At 44.9% G+C, this 20,860-nt stretch overlaps 1 protein-coding gene across 3 annotated transcripts in view; it reads right to left on the minus strand.

Moving 5' to 3' along the window:
- The window catches only part of COPS2 (COP9 signalosome subunit 2), a 63,328-nt gene extending 43,137 nt beyond the window's left edge, over positions 1-20,191 (minus strand). The window contains exons 1-2 of one of the 3 annotated variants that reach the window (XM_088472977.1): positions 20,009-20,191; positions 9,672-9,794 (exon numbers count right to left, since the gene is read on the minus strand). In XM_088472977.1, coding sequence (XP_088329103.1) covers positions 9,672-9,794; positions 20,009-20,062 — 177 coding nt within the window. In that variant the 5' untranslated portion in view covers positions 20,063-20,191. Of the gene's footprint in view, positions 1-9,671; positions 9,795-19,687; positions 19,947-20,008 lie in introns of those variants that run through there. The other 2 variants (XM_088472978.1, XM_088472980.1) reach the window with 2 other exon arrangements.
- Positions 20,192-20,860: the final 669 nt, after the last annotated feature.

Raw genomic sequence — 20,860 nt, forward strand, 5'->3', positions numbered from 1 at the left:
ATGTACCACTGAGGAATAGAGCTGTTTCCTGATGTGTCTTCTATAACAAGTGCGATATGAGATAATCAAGATTCTGGGGTATATTTACTAAAGTGCGGGTTTTTAGAAGTGGAGATGTTGCACATAGGAACCAATCAGATTCTAGCTTTTATCTTCTAGAAGGTGCAAGTTAAATGTGAAGTAGAATCTGATTGGTTGCGATGGGCAACATTTCGACTTCTAAAAACCCGCACTTTAGTAAATATACCCCATACAGTCAGTGCTATTTTGCAGCAGGAATAAGCAGGAACTCAGTTTCTGAACCTCTCATTAACTATGAGGTAATGTCCTGGGCCAAAATGTATTTTCCATAAGATGAGGTTCATTTTAAAAGGCCCCTTTGACTGCCTTCTTTTCTAAGTAATATACAGTTCTTTAGATATAATCAATGCAATGAAAAATCAAAAAGGAACAAAGCTTAGGAAATCTTGTGGCAAATGGTCAGCTACCACAGACGTGAGCAAAATCCTGTCAGATATGCGCTACGGTACATTTTACTGGGAACTGCCTGTTGTGGGGTCCAGATTAGCAGCACTCTGACAGGTCATTTATTGTCTTTATAAAAGATTGCTGGTGTAAATCCCACAACAAAACTGAGAAAAATTGGTGGTTTGTAAAACCGCCATTCAGTAAATATACCCAATGGTGATCATTCTCTGCAAACCAAACAAATAGCAAGACAGAGAACTGAACTAAACTAAATTTAGCAGATTACTGAATGCCGCTAGTCTGCTTAATTGATGCTTCATAGTTTCAAACTTGAAAAACTAAATAAAGATGCTGGGGCAGCATGGTGGCACAAAAGCCTCACAGTACTGGGGTCACCAGAGCTTTAATTGGCTTAGACTTATTAATTTTTTTTAAACCTACTATATATGTGTCCATGAGATTCAAAGGGTTTGGGTACAGGGTTAGGATACAGACACCTGTCGGTCGGTATACTAACCCTCTAACTGTCCCTAACCCTATTCTCCCCCACCTAGTATCTAAACCTTATCTCCCCCTCCCAGCACCTGGTCAGCTCTGGATTGGCCATCGCGGGGCCCAGAGAGGCGCGACAGTGACTGGAAGACACTGCAGCCGGAGCTTGGTGTTCAGTGCCAGCGTTCCCACTGTGCTGTTGCTGTATGTGCTGGGGATGCGGGGGCTGGTGCACCTCTCCCTGCAGCAACTGTTCACACCAGGCGCCTGCAGTTCCAGCGTCAGGTGACTGTGCACTACATGGCTTATATTCAGCATGTCTAGTAACGCCATGCAGCACCCCATGTTTACAGGATTCGATCATGTGCAGTTGACTTACTCTGCAGAAAAATTCTGAAAACATAAGCTGCTGGCGGGAGGTGAACACCGGGTGGGGGAGCCATTGCTGCAGGCTAATAGGGGACAGGCTGTCTGTGCTTAGTGATTGCCTATATTGATTCCTGTCCATAGTGCAAGTATAGGTGGATGATGTGTCCCAAGTGTCCCTGCTATGTACCAGCACAGCAGTTGTCTGCACACCCTGTATTGTTAGCCGCAGTGTCCTATCAGAGGTTTGTTCGACATCCTGCAGATGTGCCCTCCTAGGCGATCAGCACCCTGCCCTAAAACATTTCTCGAGTGAACACTACAGAAACATACAAACCAAACACCAAAATCAACAGACAAACAGTTAAGCAGTCAGGGTAAGAACAGCAAAGAACAACAATTTTTGGGTATCTGACTGCATAAAACAATGTTGGGGAGGTTAGTGATTTTTCAATATTGCTTAGGATGTGTATCTGTAAGTTAAAGATTATAACAGAGGTAGGTGGTTTGGCCTGGAGTAGCATGGCGTAGGCAGCTTATTGCCAGCTCTCCCGCGAATATCCTGATATTCATCCTGTTCGTATGGCAATTCTTCCGTTGATGTACCTGTACTGGTGGGGCATCCCCTCCTGCTTCCCTGGAGTGCTGCGGTGAGCTGTCTTCGCGGTCCCTCTCTGCTGTTTCCCCTGTATCTATGTGGCCGGGTTCCCTGCCTCTCCTGCCTGGTGTCCCCGCCGTCTCCCGCAGCTGATTACTTACCTGCAAGTCTCCAAGTCGTGGGCTGCGTTATCCGGTGCCCTGGGAGTGACTCCTGCTGGCTGCCTCCGCTTTAGCTCCTGACTGTGAGCTCTGGTGTCTGGGTGCGCTGTGTGCTGGCCGCTGCCATCTTGACGCTGGGCTCCTTGCCGAGTCTGCCTGCTGTTCTGCTGCTCCTGTGCTTTCTCTCTGGCTGTTTCATCTGCTCCGGCTCCTGGACCTCTTTGACCCCTGCTATATACTGCCTGCGGTGCCTCCTCGTCCTGGGCCGGCTTAAACGTCCTTCTTCGCCTTCTGGCTGCAAATTAGTGTGGATCTGCTGGTGACAATGCCTGTGCCTGCATTCTCTGGGATCTGAGCCTGCAATTCTCTCTGCTGACAGCTTCCAGCAGCCATTTTGGAAAGAAGATTCTGTGTTCTGCATTCTGGTCATTTCATCATCCTTGCAGTCTGCTAATTTTTCTACTGAGGGACCCTGCACTGCTACATTGTTTCCTGTTTCAGCAGTCATCTGATTTTCACTCCTGCTTGCTCCTGGTGGATTGGTGGCTCCTGTGGTCCTTTCCATATACTACACCGCCTTAACGTGAATTTATAGTTCTCCGTGGCTGTATATTGAAAAATGGATAACTCACTGCAACAAATCCTTCAGGCTATTAGTGCCTCTACTCAGTGGCTTCTCAATAAACTTGATGATATTAAGGTGGAAATCTCTTCTCCCTGTGGTATCTCTTGGAAGTATTGTTATGGAGTGGTGCAGGATATACATTCGCTTTCTGAGTTTACGGCCCTCACGGTTTCTGCAACTGACTGTTTTCTGGTTTCATACTTTCCAATGGATGCGATCGTTCCCAAGTTTGTACACTATTTCATTCCTGGGTGTTTCAATATAGTTGTGGTCCTTCAAAAGACTCGTTCTCATATCCTGTTAGGAGTGTGTTGAAGCCTATCATCATGCCTAGCCAATTGAGATGCTTTCTCTGCCCTTTTCTCTTAAAGCTGTGACTTTGTATATTTTTTATTTATTTTTCTGTTCTCTTATTTTCTGTGCTCTATACGTTTGTAATTTGCAAAATATGCTGTAAGGGAGGAACTCCATTTCCATATAATGCGGGAGAGCTGAGCTAAGCCTAGCTTAGGGCCATTACGATTATTGCCCTGGTCATTTATGTGGTCTTTAAAATCCTTTATTTGGGTTGGGAGGGTTTAGGTAGTGTTTAATGTAGTTTAGGGAATAGGGAGGGTATTTTCTATTTAGGGATCCAAGTATGCCTGGGTTGGGGTTAGGCCATACAGGGTGGGGGGGGGTTATGGGGTGGTTTGATTTATTTTTTTTAAATTTATTTTATGTATTCTATAATTCTTATATTACGTATGGTAATGTCGGGGTTCTGTACTACTTGTTATCATACTTGCATACAGTACTTCTTTTATCTCCAAATCTACAGGCCTGAATGGCGCTTTCAGGTCGTTTTTGCTTTATATTTTATGTTGAGAAGTACTCAATATATCCTGTTATATATGTACCATATTCTATTCATATGTACTCTGATATTTCACATCTGCCTCAATTCAATTATTCTGTCATTTTTTATTTTTATTTTACTTTTGTTGATGGGTGTAAGTTTAAAAAATCTCAATAAAAAGCATTCAATTTAAAAAAAAAAAAAAAAAAAAAAAGAAGATAACAGAGGTAATTTGGGGAGGGGGGACATTCTCCAAGGCTCGAGCGGCCTGCCAATCAGGAGACTAAAAAGAACTACAGGAACAAAGGAAACAGTGTCAACAACATTAAGAAATACCAGGGAATGGGGAGATTGATGAGCAAGCTGGTATATAGTCCATCACTGCAATGTGCCAGACGCGGGCAAGCATAGCACTTATAGTTTGGGGGGGCCTGACTTCTTTCATTCTCTAGCTATTCGGGAGCAGGCCGCAGTACAAACCTGTTGTACTAGCTTGTTGTGGAAACAGCAGAGTGTCTTAACTGGGTAGCATAGGAGCATAAAAAGGGAATTGGTAGGTGGCACAAAGAAGCCGCTCAAGGAGGGCTGACCCTTTCCTCCAGAAAATGAATACTAAAGGTGTATACACACCTACAGATATATCTGTAAAATCTGTCTGGTGGGCAGGAAAATCTGGTCCATTTTCCAGTGTTTGGTAACAAATTTCTATTGTTATTTGCTCCCTTAATTACCAGATTTTCCATCCCACCAGACGGATTGGACAGATATATCTATAGGTGTGTACGCAGCTGAAGGGATATTCCCACCATACATAAATACACAGTCATCAACATAAGGTGGAAGAGCTAGGATGCATATGGGGCAATTTAGAAGGAACCAAGTACTATCTTGTGTAAACATTAAAAGTGTTTTCCAGCAATGAAATGTTAATGTATCACTTTTTGATTCTTTGCCTAAAAAGAGTGACCACTCCTCTTGATTAAGAGATTTATAGAAGTCTCTGTCCCAGGCCGTCTCAAAACGTTCTGAGGGCCTAGTCACAGGAGGCAGAACAAAGTGATAAAGGAAGGAGATAGCTCCCGGACAACTTGTAGAAAAAAATAAATTTTATTTCAAAGGATGTAATCAGTCTAAGCTTAAAGATTTAAGTGTAAGATTGTATGAACCCCTTTAATTGTAGGAATTGAAAGTGTAGGGTCGGGGTTAAATGATATTTATCGCATAAATCAAAAAAAGAGCTTGGAGAAAAATCACCAACCACATGCCAAAACCGCACAACCCTAGCCAGGAAAAGCTTTTGGAAAAGCAAAACGGTTATTGAACCTCACAGGAAAAATAGGGTGTCATCAAAGAGGAGGGGTGAGAGGCAAGGTCATACATACAGTTTATCCCACAAATCAAGCGTGAACAGAATAGCAGGGAAGGAGTAGTCCGAGGCTTGCCTATGCCTACTCGGGAGCCAGGGCAGAAAACTTAAAAGGTCTCCCTCGACTAGAGAGTTCCCAATATCCTCTTATTTCTTAAAACCAGAAGCAACTTGACAGGTAACAATATGACCCAGTTGGACAGAACGATAGTATTGGTTAAATAGAGGAAGATCCAAGCCCCCCGGGACTTTGCAAGACATCCATGATTGATCTTGGGCTTCTTACCATTCCAGATAAATGTATTACAAAGCGTCTGTAAGAAAGAGAGAAAAGACCCCTAGACTGACACAGGTAAGGCCTGAAAAAAAATTATAAATCAAGGGAGCATTAATTTCCCAACTTTGAAAAAAACAAACCATGAGATGAAAGGGAGCCCAATTTGACAATGTCCTGTTTAACCACTTGCCTGGCGTGGTCGCATCATTGCGTTACCTAACATGGTCACAAACAATGCGACCAGTCAGAATCGCACACTGGACGGTTGCCGGAATATAATCTTCCAGCAGCAGTCAACGGCAGAGGGATATCTGCATCCATGCTCCCTCCCCCAGCATCTTCCACTCTGATGATCGGGAAGCATAGCAAGACCCCCTACCTGGCAGCTGCAAAGGAGCAGCCACCAGGGAAATGTAAATCCAGCAGCCCTCAGCCCCGCAGTGTATATCTGGCATATGCTCAGAGATGCAGCCGCTGGAGAAATGCAAAGTCGAGATGGCTTGATCATCGATAGTCCATTATATCGATGAACGATATGTTAAAAAGAGATAATTTTTAAAAACACATCATTATTATTTTTTTTATTAAATTGTGTGGGATAAGTTATAAATAGATGATATATAACTAATTCAATCATTAAATAAAAAAAGAAATAAAAAAACAACAATTTTGAGAGGTTTTTGGAAAAAATATTAGCCAGTTAAGTGATTAATAGAGGTGTAGGATAATTCAATTCCCTGCCCCACAAGCTCGCTGCCTTGGTGTCATCCTTGACTCTGAACTGTCCTTTGTTCCCCACATTCAATCTGTCTCTAAATCGTGTTACATACATCTAAAAAACATATCAAAATTCGACCATATCTCACACAAGACACTGCAAAAACTCTAATCCATGCACTTATTATTTCCCGCCTTGACTATTGCAATAGTCTCCTTACTGGTCTTCCCAAAAACAGGCTATCGCCATTACAATCACTTATGAAGGCAGCTGCAAGGCCAAACGTTCCTCGTCTGCTGCCCTGCTCTGTCAGTCCCTCCATTGGTTGCTGGTTTTCTACCGTATTCAATACAAAATACTCTTACTTACACATAAGGCTATTAACCAAACCACACCAACATACATCCCTTCACTCATCTCAAAATATCGCCCTACCCGACCTCTCCGCTCAGCACAAGATCTGCGTCTCTCATCCCTATGCATTACTTGCTCCCACTCACGGTTACAGGACTTTCTTCGGGCTGCACCCACTCTATGGAATGCCTTACCACGCACAAAACGACTTTCCTATAGTCTCCAATCCTTCAAGCGATCCCTGAAAACTCACCTCTTCAGGCAAGCTCATCAGATCCCAGAACCGCCCACACAACCTTCATAGTTTCCATATCTAATTACATCCCCTTTTACAGTCCACACACAACCTCACACATCGTCTTTCTCTCACATCCTCATGACATTTGGCCGACATTCCGGTGTGACTGGATCATGCAGCCAACCAAGAAACTGTGCATTGTGGCTGGACCAAGATGCAATATATAGCACCTATCCTTGTGTATTACTGCCTATTTCCCTATAGATTGTAAGCTTGCGAGCAGGGCCTTCCTACCTATATATCTGTCTGTTATTACCCAGTTTTGTTCTATCAATGTTGACAATTGTAAAGCGCAACGGAATATGCTGCGCTATATAAGATACTGTTAATAAATAAATACATTTAAAGAGTTTACCATATGTCTTTGGGATTTGGATTCCTAAACAACAAATGGAGGAAGGCCTCCATTGAAGTAAAAAATTAAGCTCCAAAGTACTATGTGGGGGAATATACAGAGCTAGTTCTTCAGACCCCGTCCATAACTATCCAAAACAAATTTGGTAAATTAAAGGGTTTGTAAGAGTCAATAAGACATTGTGAGCAAAAAGGGATATCTTATAGTGAAAAGATTCCACCTAGACCCTCTGTACATCTAAACAGCCACGAATCATAGCAGCTACTCTAGACCAGGGATGGGGAACCTCCTGCCCGGGAGCCGTATAATGCCCGCGGAATAATTTGGTCTGGCCCTCTGAACTTTTTTCTGCTAGCTTCATCTGGCTTGCAGGGTGCCTAGAATGGAACAATGCAGCCAGAAACAATACAGCAGTGCCGCCTGGAGCGTCCGCAGGACGCTGCTTCAGACGGTCACATCGCTCCCCAGAGCATCCTCAGAATGCTCCAGGCATTGCTGTAATCACTGGCAATTGTGGCCCAGCCCCATGTGATGTCACACTGAGGGGGCAAAACCTGCACCGAGCCCGCAAATAATGTTATATATATCAAAACTGCCCTCGGCAGAACAAAGGTTCCCCACCCCTGATCTAGACCATGTAACAGTGGGGAGAGCAGGTAGCCCTGCCTAGTACAGTTACTCAACCTGAATAAAGGGGAAACAAGCCCATTAGTGAGAACTGTAGAGCTGGGAAAGTGATAAATAGCCTGAATGGTCTCCAAAATCCGACCTTGAAAACCAAACCTCTGCAGAGTTTAAACATAGAAGGCTAAGAAAGACGATAAACGCTTTCTCAAAGGTGAGGGCTAATATAACCAATGAAGTTTTGTGATTATCTTTTATTTTTAAGGCACAACACATTTCTGCAGCACTGTTCAGGGAAATACAAGTTACGGAGAAACTGAAATAACAATGGTACAGTAACTAAGTTGACATATCTGTGGAACAATACAGTAAATAAACTAGGTCGACGTGGAGAAAGAAGAATGTTGGTATCTTGATGGCAAGTTTAGAAGAGTCAGCGGGAGAGGAAGGCAATTCAGCACTCAATGAGGGGGAGAACACAGCATCATAGTCGCTGAAAGGGACAGAGACAGGAGACAAGGAGCACTGTAAGCAAGGATAAAGCTAGGGACAGGGGCGGATTGGCAGTTTACTTCAGCGGGATCATTCCCGGTGGGCCGACGGCTCATGGGGCCGCTGGCTGCAGATTTTGGTTTTTGTATATAAATATATTAACGGTGTTTCACCGGCCCGAGTGGCACTTCCGGATAGAGATGCGGCCGCAGGTCATAACAGAGCAGGGGGAGGAAGTCCAGCCAGAGTAGGGGAGGGTCCTTCCCTCCCATTTCCTCCCCTCCTCCTATCAGACACTGCTTGATGATGGGGGCTCTGATGTCACGATCCAGTGACCAGCCTCAGCGCAAAAACCAGAGGAGACTGCCAGCCCCAGACGTGCTGGTCCGGACCTCCTCCATCACTTGTTGGGAATGTTGCTTTGCCCCCGCTGTGCTGTCTGTGTTATGTATCACAGGATCGGTAACCGGGTGAGACAGTCCTTCCCTCACAACAACATTCGCTTTCTTTTCTCCATGTCTCTCTCACTGCTCCCTGTCTGTCTCTCACACACTGCTCCCTGTCTTTCTCTCACACACTGCTCCCTGTCTTTCTCTCACACACTGCTGACTGTCTTTCTCTCACACACTGCTCCCTGTCTTTCTCTCACACACTGCTCCCTGTCTTTCTCTCACACACTGCTGACTGTCTTTCTCGCACACAGTGCTGACTGTCTTTCTCGCACACAGTGCTCCCTGTCTTTCTCTCTCACACTGCTCCCTGTCTTTCTCTCTCACACTGCTCCCTGTCTTTCTCTCTCACACTGCTCCCTGTCTTTCTCTCTCACACTGCTCCCTGTCTTTCTCTCTCACACTGCTCCCTGTCTTTCTCTCTCACACTGCTCCCTGTCTTTCTCTCTCACACTGCTCCCTGTCTTTCTCTCTCACACTGCTCCCTGTCTTTCTCTCTCACACTGCTCCCTGCCTTTCTCTCACACTGCTCCCTGTCTTTCACTCACACTGCTCCCTGTCTCTCTCCATACTCACCTTCCAGTCCTCCAGCATCTCATGGTACCCCTCTCTTCCTTTATTGAATATTGACTTTATAGCCACTACACTACTACATGATGTTGACATGATGGCTTTATACCTACACAAACACAGGCGGATACCAGACCATGTGAAATCCTGCATGAGTAGTGACCACCGCTGTCTGCCCAGAAAGGATCAATTTCTTCAGAGGCTCCCATTGCAGAGCAATCATATAGGTAAGAAAATACTCATTCACAATGCATGCTTGCTTTGTTTTCTCACTGGAGAGAGGGACTGGGGGCATGACAAATTGCCAAATTGAAGGGGGGGGGGGGGGGGGGGGGAATGGCTTGCAAGCACAAAGCCACGCCCCTTGCCACAAAACCATGCCCCCTTTTCAGCCGCGCGCCTTCGGAGCGCATATAGGGCCGCTTTCTGGGAATTTTCTAGGGATGAACACGAGGAAGGAGGGCCCTGTCTTTTAAATGCATTATTTCATACATAAGGCAGCAGAGGAAATAGTTTCAAAATTATCCTCAAATAAGATGAAACAAAACCAAAACTAAATTAGATTACCATAAATGATATCCAAGAACAATTTACAAAATAAAGCAACATGCACTACATACCTTCTGGAAGCTGCTGAGAGCCGCTTTAGGATCATCTTCCTTCAAAGCTTTCGAATTATAGTACTGATTTTCCAAATCAACATTGGGCTCAGAGTTACTGTCTTCCGAGTATTCCTGTGCATACAAGAGTTTAAATAGACAATAGCTTGGCATTAATTTTAAGACAAATATGTTTATATTAAGATGTTGCTTTGTGGAGCTATGCATCCATCCCCATCTAACCACTATCCAGAACTCCACATATACGTGCAAGCGACAAGTTCTGATCATACAAATACAGATGTGAACTCCTAACTGCACTCCTATGACACTACACCAGCACTACTACATTTACCATGCATAGAAATAAAACAGATTACAGACACAAATATGAAAAATCGATAGTGAGACATCTAAGCTACTAAACAAAGTTTTCTAACAAAGTAGTGCAGTGTTTAAGAACTGCATTTTCATTATGATCTATCTATATTTGTGGTGTCGGAAGACACTGCACTTTGGCTACATGTTGCAGCTGTGCCATTAGCTTTAATCTGTTCTCTGCATTTTCTTATGTAAAACTGAATTTAATAAATTTTGTGTTGAAAATAAAATTATTATTGATATTTTACTTGTTTCCACAACTACACCAACTTTGTGAATTATAAAATCAGAAAGTTAAGCAAAGAACAAGACATCTGTATATGTGGTTACCCACAGGTGTTAAGGAATTGCCAGTTACACCACGTACAACCAGTGCTTGAGCCACTGGTGAGAAGGGGTGCCAACAGAAAACAACAGTTCCCAAATGGACTAGTGAAATGCCGCTCTTCTTTCTAAGGGTTACAAGACTGGTATAGTGTCTTTATTTCCATGAGGAAAAACAGACTTTACTTATTCATTTTTTTTACTTGTTTGAGTGGGGTGCACAAATATGACATAATAGTTCTGCTTTGACTCATGGATACATACCTCCACAAAGCATCTATTTACAAAGGACAGGCTGAGAGTACAGGCACGTGTAACGATTACTGTGGTGCCTACATGCCAGTGTCTAATGCTTTTTGTGGAGGTCGAGGGTGGCATATAATCACTGTGGGGCTGGCTTGGCTAAACATAGGCTGACTTAGTTTAGTGGGCTTGTGGCACGCTGCGTGTAATAAACTGATCACTTGGGCTGTATATTGCGATATATAAGGTAATAATTTGCTGGTCATTCTTAAGGCCCCCATACACGGTGCGATATGCACCTTGCAATGCGACTTGCGATCAGACGGCCGACATATCGGGCGGTCCCCACTCACGGAGCGATCGGATGGCCAACCGCCCGATATGCCGGCACCCCCCCTCCCCCACCAGCATAACGCTGCATGGGATCATATATTGCTCCCCCAGATCAACTGAACATGCAGAAAGGTCTGGAGGAGCGATGTACGACCCCACGGGAGCGCGCACTGGCCGATGATATACCCACACACAGAACGATATAGCAGCGATATCGTTCCAATCCGTCTGATCGGCTGCTATATCGCGCAGTGTACGGGGGCCTTTAGTGTGTTGCAGATATCTGCCAAAGTGTATAACTCCACCCATAAAAATTTCAGTTTCACACATTTTTAAAATTATAAAATTTCAGGCTGCTAAATTTCAGAGAGATTTGTCCAGATCTGAATATTTAGGTCATTTGTGACTATCCTTTACCACCAGTTGCTTTACACACTGGGAATATATCAAGTTAAAAGTACAAGATATATCAAATATAAAAATCATGAATTTCATGCAATTCCACTCTTTAGTAAATGTGGAAATTTTACATTAATTTTTTAAATCAAAAAATTAATTCGGTTCTCTCAATTGGACAGACAGCAGTGAAGTGTTGCATGAAAACATCATTTAAATATATTGTCATTTAGTGCATTAATTTAAATAGCCTCTGATCAATAACGAAGTTTCTATAATCAAATCCATCCAAGGTAAAATGATATTCTAATGTCACTAATAGCAAGCAAGTGGAGAAAAACTCCTTATGCCAGTGGTTCCCAAACCTTTTTCAATCATGGCACCCCTAAGCCAAAAGTTTGTTATTGAGAAACTCAGAAAAAAATGTAGCAAAGTGAAGTAAATTATGCTTATACGTCATCCTTAGGTTCAGTTATGTGGTGGTGGACAGGTTTGCGCTTGTTTGTCCACATAAGTAACCTTAGGCACCCTGCAAGTGTCCCGAGGCACCCCAGGGTGCCACAGCGCACAGTTTGGGAATCACTGCCTTATGGAGCATTGTTTTCCAATAATACATAAAAATAGCACATTTTACAAACTGGCAAACAAACCAAATATATATTAATTTACAATTTGTACTAAGATACTATACGAACAGCATGGAATTACAATTAGGTAGGATAAGGGAGAGCAGAGATTGGTTGTGGTAAACAAACTCGATACATTTCTGATAAGGCTGCAGAGGATTAATCTGTCTCATAAAACACTATTCTGTTGCACTAATCATACAGCATAAATGTGTAAGAGCTATTAGATGCGTTTCTTTGACGAGAGAAAGGTTTAGTGAACAAAAATACTAAATGCTGGCATTGAACATGCCTATAATAAAACATCAATTTTAATCTGATCATTGTTGAAACCAATCCTCAAAGATAGATTATTTTTAACTTACCTATAAATGGAAGTTACCAAACAGATATTTATAAATATCCACTACTTAGTCAGCTGCCCAAGCAGCCTGCAATGACCCAATTCATTGGTTCCCAGCCACCCAAGCTGATCATGTTTGTGCCCTTATACTGACTACAGAAGATGCACAGATACTACAGTTATAAAGTAATCTAAGTCCCAAACCCAAGTTTGCTGTGCCCGATATCTACAGGAATGCTCTAGAGCTTTAGCAACTAAAGATGGGGAATTCCATGCAGCGGGAGTTTGGGAGTCGAATTCACGACTTAAATATTGTACACATGGCAACTTTCACGAACAGTGCTCTCGCACATCTTACAATTCAATTGTAAATGGCCATTCCCGGGAATTGCAGCAATATCGCACCTCAATTCTACACACTGTGACCAGGGAGAAATGGATGAAAAAGTGGGGAAATCACCCTGAACCACCCAAAAGTGTTAAATACCACAGCAGAACTGTATTAGAATGTGGTTAGTGGCCATAAGCAATATACTGGAAGTTCTTAAAAGGTGTCATAGTCGATTTTTACATTTTTAGTAATAGTGCACAAAATGTAGTCAGCAAGCGTTTTTCAGAAAATGAAAGTCTGTACAGTATTTTGGAATCCACAAAAATAAGAGTTACGGTATAACATACTTTAGTTAACTCTTTATCTTCGAGGTCCATATGAAGTACCTTGTGGTATGTAGTTTGGTGCAATGGATTACTCAAACAGCCAGAGCTTTGAAGCTCCCAGCATGCATAGGGCCTCCTCTCTATATACCCCGCCTCCAGCCACAGGCAGTTTGTAAACAAGCCTAACGGCAAGAGACGGAAAGTGGAGAAGGAAGAACAATGTACACAAGAAACTCTCAAATAACGAAGAGGGAATCAGTGACACAAATATAAAAGAACAGATCCCAACTGAGGCCAGGTGCGTCAGGGTGGGTGCCCTATGGACCTAGAACAAAAAGAGTTAACTAAGGTATGTTATACCATAACTCTTATTTTCTTCTTCAGGGTCCATAGGGTCCACAGGAACTACCTTGGGGACATCCTAAAGCAGTTCCCTTAAGGGTGGGGACGCTCCTGAGCAGAAAGGAGAATCCGCCGCCCAAAGGAAGCATCGTTGGAGGCAACAGTATCAAATGCATAGAATTTGATAAAAGTATGGACCGAAGACCAAGTCACCGCCTTGTATAATTGTTCTGCAGAGGCGCCATGTCTAAACACCCATGACGGTCCCACAGACAGTAGAATGTGTGCGGTCACAGTGTTTGGAACCGGGTGATCAGCGCGAGTATACACATGAGAAATAGTCATAGGCAGCCAGAGTCTGCTGTTTAGCTGGCCAGCCACACTTATGAAAGCCATATGACACAAACAATGCATCTGATTTTCTGATGGAGCTGGTACGATCCACATAGATACGAAGAGCTCGAACCACATCCAGTGAAGCTTCACATACAGAAAGGCCAGAAGACTGTACGGAGGAGAGCGCTATTCTAATGAAAAATCAAGTACGGAGAGCGGCATGAAAGTGCTGCCAAATCAGAAACTCTGCGAGCTGAGGAGACAGTGAGGAGAAAAAGAGTCTTTGCTGTCAACCATTTGAGGTCCACAGTGTCTAAGAGTACAAAGGGGGGAACCTGCAGTGCTCTGAGAACAAAGGATAAATCCCATGGTGCCACCGGAGAGACAAACGGAGGTTGCAGACAGAGAATAACCTGAAAAAATGTTCTAACCTCTGGCATAGTGGCAATTCTGCACTGGAACCAAACTGACAATGCAGAAACCTGAACTCTCCAAAGACAAGTCTAGTGCAGGTTTAAGAAAAGCAAGAACTCAGGAGACCCTGAAAACCCTGGGGTCATATTTTCTGTGGGAACACCAACGAAAAAATTAATGCTAAATCATGTGATAGATGCGGGCTGAAGCAGGCTCCCTTACCCTAAGCATCGTATGGATCACAGAAGTAGACAAACCTTTGGCCTTTAAGACGTAAGCCTCAAGAGCCATGCCGTCAAAACCAGCAGAGGTAGATTTGGATATAGGCAGAGACCCTGTACTAGCATATCTGGCCATAGAGGAAGTGGACTGTCTATGGATAGACATGTCAGATCGGTGAACCAATGTCTCCTGGGCCAGGCAGGAGCTATTAATATCATCTTGTTTTGAACTTTCTGACGACTCTTGGGAGGCAGGAGATTAGAGGAAACAGGTATGCCAACCTGAAGTCCCACCTTACCGACAGTGTATCCATTAAGGCAGCTGAGGGGTCTCTTGTTCTGGACCCGTACCTGGGGACCTTGTGATTGTGACGCCTTAAGGTCTACGTCCAGTAGTTCCCACTTGTCCACCATGAGTTGAAAGACCTCCGGATGAAGAGCCCATTCTCCGGTGTGTATGTCCTGATGACTTAGGAAGTCCGCTTCCCAGTTGAGGACTCCTAGAATGAATATTGCCGAGATTGCTGGAAAAGGGCATTCTGCCCACTGCAGATTGTTCGCCACTTTCTTCATGGCTGTCGGACGTCGTGTGCATTCCTGATGGTTGATATAGGCCACTGCGGTCGCGTTGTTGGACTGAATCTGGACAGGCCTGCCCTGAAGGAGGTCCTGCGCCAGAATCAGCGCTCTGTGCACTGCACAAAGCTAAAAAAAAAAAATTTTCAGTAAGTGACCTTCCCGAGCTGTCCACCTTCCCTGAAAGGTGTGACGACCCGTCACCGCTCCCCATCCTCGTAGACTTGCCTCCGTGGTGAGGAGTACCCATAACGGGCGACCCTTGTCTAAATGAGAGAGAGAGAGACAGAGAGAGAGACAGAGAGAGAGAGACAGAGAGAGAGAGACAGAGAGAGAGAGACAGAGAGAGAGAGACAGAGAGAGAGAGACAGAGAGAGAGAGACAGAGAGAGAGAGACAGAGAGAGAGAGACAGAGAGAGAGACAGAGATGCAGATCTGGGATTATGGGCATGATTCAGAGGCGCTAAAAGCGAGCGCTCGCTCTGAATCAGGGCGGACGCTTTTTTTTTAATTTTGACCCGGCCACCTAGCCGCTTGCTAAGCTGTGAGTGACCACCCACAGCTTTTGCGAGCGGCCAGGTGATGGTCACGACCATCGGGCTTGCGTCAAGACCCTTGCGGTAGGGTCTCGTTCCCGCAAGCCCCAGTGAGCTTCCTGCTCTAATAGAGCAGGAAGCTCTCTATTGACATCACTCGTGATGTCAGAAGGGCCGCCCACAAACGGCATGCGTTCCTTCAGGAACGCCTCCGTTTGTCCGATCAACATCGACAGCCGCCCCGTTTGTAGCGAGCCCTGGAGCAAATTTCTTACGCGCACTGGGGCTCACGTGTGCGCAATGCCCTACATCGACCCACTTGCGAGCGGGTCTGAATCAGGCCCTAAATCCGATGATACTAACCATCCCAATGAGACAGTAACCATTATTGCAGGGACCTGGAGTGGAACTGGGCATAAGCCACCATGTTGAAGGTGGATACCATGAAGCCCAGTACCTGCATTGCCAAGAGAACTGACACTTTCTGCTTGCAGAGTAGACTGCGCACACGAGATTGTAGTGCCGCAATCTTGTCGATTGGTAGAAGAATCCTTTGCCCCAAGGAATCCAGCAGTGCCTCCAAGTGCACCCTCTGCTGAGCTGGAGAAAGAGAAGACATTTCCCAATTGATTATTCAGCCGTGCTCTTGTAAGCCGGCAATAGTCATTTGGAGATGACGTTTTAAGACCTTCTGAGATTGTGCCAATATAGCAGAATCCTGATTCCTTGTCGTCTGAGATGAGCCGTCATGACTGCCATTATCTTGGTAAATACCCAAGGGGCTGTGGACAGACCGAAGGGTAGAGTCTGAAATTGGTAATGTTGCTAACCTACAGCAAACCACAGAAACCCTTGGTGGGATCGCGCAATAGGAACAAGCAGATACGCATCCTATATGTCCAGGGAGACCACGAAATCTCCTGGCTCTATCGTCAGCATGATTGACCGTAGGGTTTCCATACGGAACTTGGGCATATGAATTTGTTGAGAGACCTCAGATTCAGAATAGGGTGATGTGACCCATTTGGTTTCTGAATAAAAAACTAATTGGAATAATAAACTTCCCTTTTGCGTCACAGGAATGGGGATTATAACTCCTGACCTCAGGAGGGCCCCAATAGCCTCCTGGAAGGCCAAGGCCCTGACCGGGTCTGAAGAAATAATTCTACCAACGAACCTCTGATGTTGATGCCTCAGGAACGTGAGGGAGTAACCCTGAGAGACCACCTCTCGAATCCAGACATCCGTAGTCGTCTGATGTCAGGCCTCCAAACCTGAGACCCCCCAGGGGGAGGCCCGCCCCATCAGGCAGTGGGCTTACCCTACGGCTTAGAAGCTGGACGTCTGGTTGACCAAGATTTCTTGGTTTGCGGTTTCTTATGGGAATTATCCTGTCTAGAGGTATCCGACCCAACAAAAGGCAAAGATTCCAGAGCCTTCTAGGACCCTGTATCCACCTTCCAGGTTCTTAGCCAAAGGGTTCTCCGGGCTGCAACCGCAGTTGCTGACACCCTAGAAGCCAAGATACCCGCATCAATAACTGTTTCCCCAACATACACAGCCACCTCTCGCATCTGACAGAGACAAGACAGCTGTTCTCTGGTAGCATCAGACATGCTATTCTCCAGAGACGTCGTCCATTCTTCCATAGCTTTGGCTACCCAGGCCACAGCCATAGCTGGTCTGGTAATAGATCCAGATAATGAAAACATTGATTTCAAATAATTTTCAAGTTTTCGATCTGTAACCTCCTTTAGTGAGGATGCAGAAGGAATGGGTAATGTAGAGCTCCTGATCAATCTAGTAACATGAGCAACAATCGCTGGAGGAACTTCCCACTTGTTACATTCACCAAGTGAAAATGGGTGCCGAGAGGTTAAATTCCTTGTAGCATGGAAATGCTTATTTGGAGTACACCATGCTTCAGACATGAGAGTCGTCAGTTGCTCAGACTGAGGGAAATAATCATTAGCCACCTTCTGACGCCTAAAGACCGGAGTCTTAGATTTCGGCGGAACCTACTCTACCTCTATACTTAGGACAGATCTAACCACTCTCACCAGAGAGGGGACATCCACAGAGGATTGATGGTCTTCCTCCACTCAGTGAGAACCAGAACTCTGAGTATCAGAGTGCGATGAGGAGGCAGAGTCAGGATCCTGAGGCAATGTCTGAAGAGAACCTCTCTTATGCCCCTACTCTACCACCACTGCTCTATTTGCCTGCATTCCCTGCTGCGGGGCTATAGACGGCAGCATACTGTGACTAGAGTGAGCAAAAGAATCAAACCAAAAAGGGATTCATGGGGGACATATACATAGAAGGATGCAAATGCTGTGGGTACCCCATAGCAGGAAGCAGTAACGTAGCAGGAGCTTGTGACACTGCAGCTCTGTCCACTAAATTTGACAAAACCTGAAACCAAGAGGCCACCCAGGGTGGTTCTTGTGTCGGTGCAGGTGTACCTGATAGAAAAGGTGACTGTTTACAACAGACACTACACAAACCATCTTGCACAAAATCCTGCTCTGACAGGCCTGCCAAACAGGATTTACATGACCTCAGCACCAGAGGCTCATCCTTCTCCTCTCTACCTTTAGACATAGCATTTATACCTTATACCTGTTATACATTGCTATGTGACCCTCTTCACATTTGTGAAAAGCCAATGAAAAACCCCACACACCTTTACAGAGGGATGAGGAGAAACACAATGATAAATATATCTGACAGTATGGAAAACAAAAGGTAGTACAAATACAGCAGCTAGCATTAAAGTCACATACAATGCATATATACATTCAAATGCTAAATGCAAATGGACTCTGATTCAACTGACCAGCCCCACCGGGGTATTGGCCGCTATATACCTGACCCAGGGGAGAGGTATACAGGGATACAGACCAAACCCTGAGACCACCAGCTTTCAACAGTGCATCCAAGGCGGACTGTGAGCGTCTCACACATGAGGTGGTCAGAAATAGCAAACCAGACGCGGGAATCTACACCGGAAGTTGTGTCTGGGTTGGGGGGAGGAGCGGCCGGGGGAGAGCCCATCTCCCCTAAACTGCAATTTTAACGGCACAAGTACGCTGGCCTCACAGTAGCAGACGCTTACTAGTGCATTTACTACCCGACCCCGGCGACAGATGGTATGGCCCCGGACGCCCTATAGGGCTGTGTTAAAAAAATCATTAAGTCCAGGGTGAGATTGGGCCTTAAATTCTGCTGCCGTGGCGTTTATACACTGTTGCAATAGCAGAGAAATTTAATGCAATTCCCGTGTATTAGCTGACTTTTCTCAAATTTTCTGCAGGAAAGGTGTACCTAAGCAGGTTAAACTTTGTGCACTACAACCTACATAACAAGATTTTCACTACACATACAAGTTATTTTTCTGCTCATCTTTAATAAATATGTACCTATAAATCTCATAGAATACGAAATTGCAGGATGCAGTGTGAATTGCATCCTAATTTGCAAAAGAGAAACGGTGCTGTACAATGGTTCAGGATTGTAAATTAGTAATATTTATTGGGACAAATCTTTAAAACTGACGCTGTCCATGGTAATTAGGGAAAGCCTGAAACTATCAACAATGTATACAGCAATATAATTATATAATTCAGCATCATCATTATCAGTGATGGCCGTTATTTTCACAAATACTACAATAAAAAAACTACAGAGTGGTACATAAAACTGATACTGAAGATTTTCCACAGCTTGCTAATATATATAATGCTAAAGATGCACACTCCTAATATATTTAAGCTTTCTGTAGCTGGTTTTGCAGCATCCTTTATATATATGCATTTCTGGGCCATTGTGTCCTGTGGGATATAGATGTGTGCAATATATAACTACGTGTATATAGGACATAGGTTTGTGCAGTACATGTCTATAATGTACTGTAGCATTATAGAATAGAAGTGTGCTCTACTGTATATTATTGTGTGTACAGGAGTGTAAAGAATATGTGTCTGCACAGAATATAGGTGTGAGCAGTATATTAGTGTATACAGGATATAAGTGTATGCTGTAGTGCATATTATTCTGTACAAGATATATGTGTGTGTGTACATGATATAGCCGTGTAGTATACCAGCATGTGCAGCATGTAGTTGTGTGCAGGATATTAGTGTACAGTATATAGGGGTGTAGTATATATGTATGTGTAGAATGACCCTCGCAGACACTTGTTTATGACTGATGGGAAGACACGGCGGGTGTCCCCTGTATAATATACGCAGGTGACACATGCAGTGCACACACACACACACACACACACTGTCCCTAGCAGACGTACATTACACAGCAGCACACAGTGGGCCTGGGATGGAGTTTCCTGGCTGCCTGCGGGACATCGCACAAGGACTGGGACTTGCATGGCAGCGGCACTTCACTGTCAGCCTGCGGCAGGGGAGCGGGGATGAAGCCTGGGAGAGGCCGGCATGTCACTGGTGGCAGCAGCTCAGGGAGCGGGCGGGGAGGGGGAGGGAGCTGCCTGCACAGTGTCCCGCCAACACACCTCTCATCCCCCCGCCTGGCTGAGCGGGCGCAGAGAACCGAGCTCCCGCACCGGGCAACTCCCGCGGAGCCGCCCACCACCCCGTTGCTAGACACCTACCAGGTCATAATCCTCCTCATCATCGCACATGAAGTCATCCTCCATGTCAGACATCTTGGCCGGGGAACTGGAGCCAGTGGCCTCCCAGGATTCCTTGCGTCTGCCGGAATTATTTCCTTATCCGGAACGCACAGTTTCGTCTCAGCTGCTGTTTACAGGGGAAGCCCATAACTGAAACACGCACAGGCCGGGGCTGCGGGCATAGCAACCAGCCTAGCAACGGCGCGATTACCATGTCCCGAAATCCTTATGCAAGAGGCAGGGCATTCTGGGACTTGTAGTACGAACACAGCTGGAGTGCAATGACTCGCAGCAGGGATCATTCAGAGAGTTTCAATACTAAGAACAAGTATGATTATTGTGCTTATATACAGAATAAGGGGCCTATTTATCAAAGTAATCCTGTCCTTCCGGCTGATTCCGCAGAATTAAGTAAAATTCCCATTTAACTAGGCTATAAAGCCCGTGTTATCAGACATATCTGCTCCTTAGTCGATCAAAAATTCATGTTGCAAATTCATATTTGGAAATATCGAATCTCGATGCCCTTCCTTAAAATACACCCATACAGTGTTGTGTGGAGCAGTGCTAACTCTGGCATACCTATTGACTTTACTAGTTAGCAGCCTGTCAAAATGACGGGACAATGTCAAAAGTCCAGTTTGAGCGCTGAAAGGAATCACTTTTTTGGCCATTTCTGCTCAGCAGCTCGGGGGGGGGTTGCGAGTAGAAATGTCGGTGCTGGCAGCTGTGCGCGTCCGAACGGAGCAACAATTTGAATTGCGCTGTCCACCCAATAGACCTGCCCCCTGTATAGAGCTGTCCCTTGTAGTGTTGCCTCCCTATATAGTG

The sequence above is a fragment of the Taudactylus pleione genome, unplaced genomic scaffold (assembly GCF_031769625.1).
Source record: "Taudactylus pleione unplaced genomic scaffold, aTauple2 ptg000129l, whole genome shotgun sequence".
Classification (NCBI taxonomy): Eukaryota; Metazoa; Chordata; class Amphibia; order Anura; family Myobatrachidae; genus Taudactylus; species Taudactylus pleione.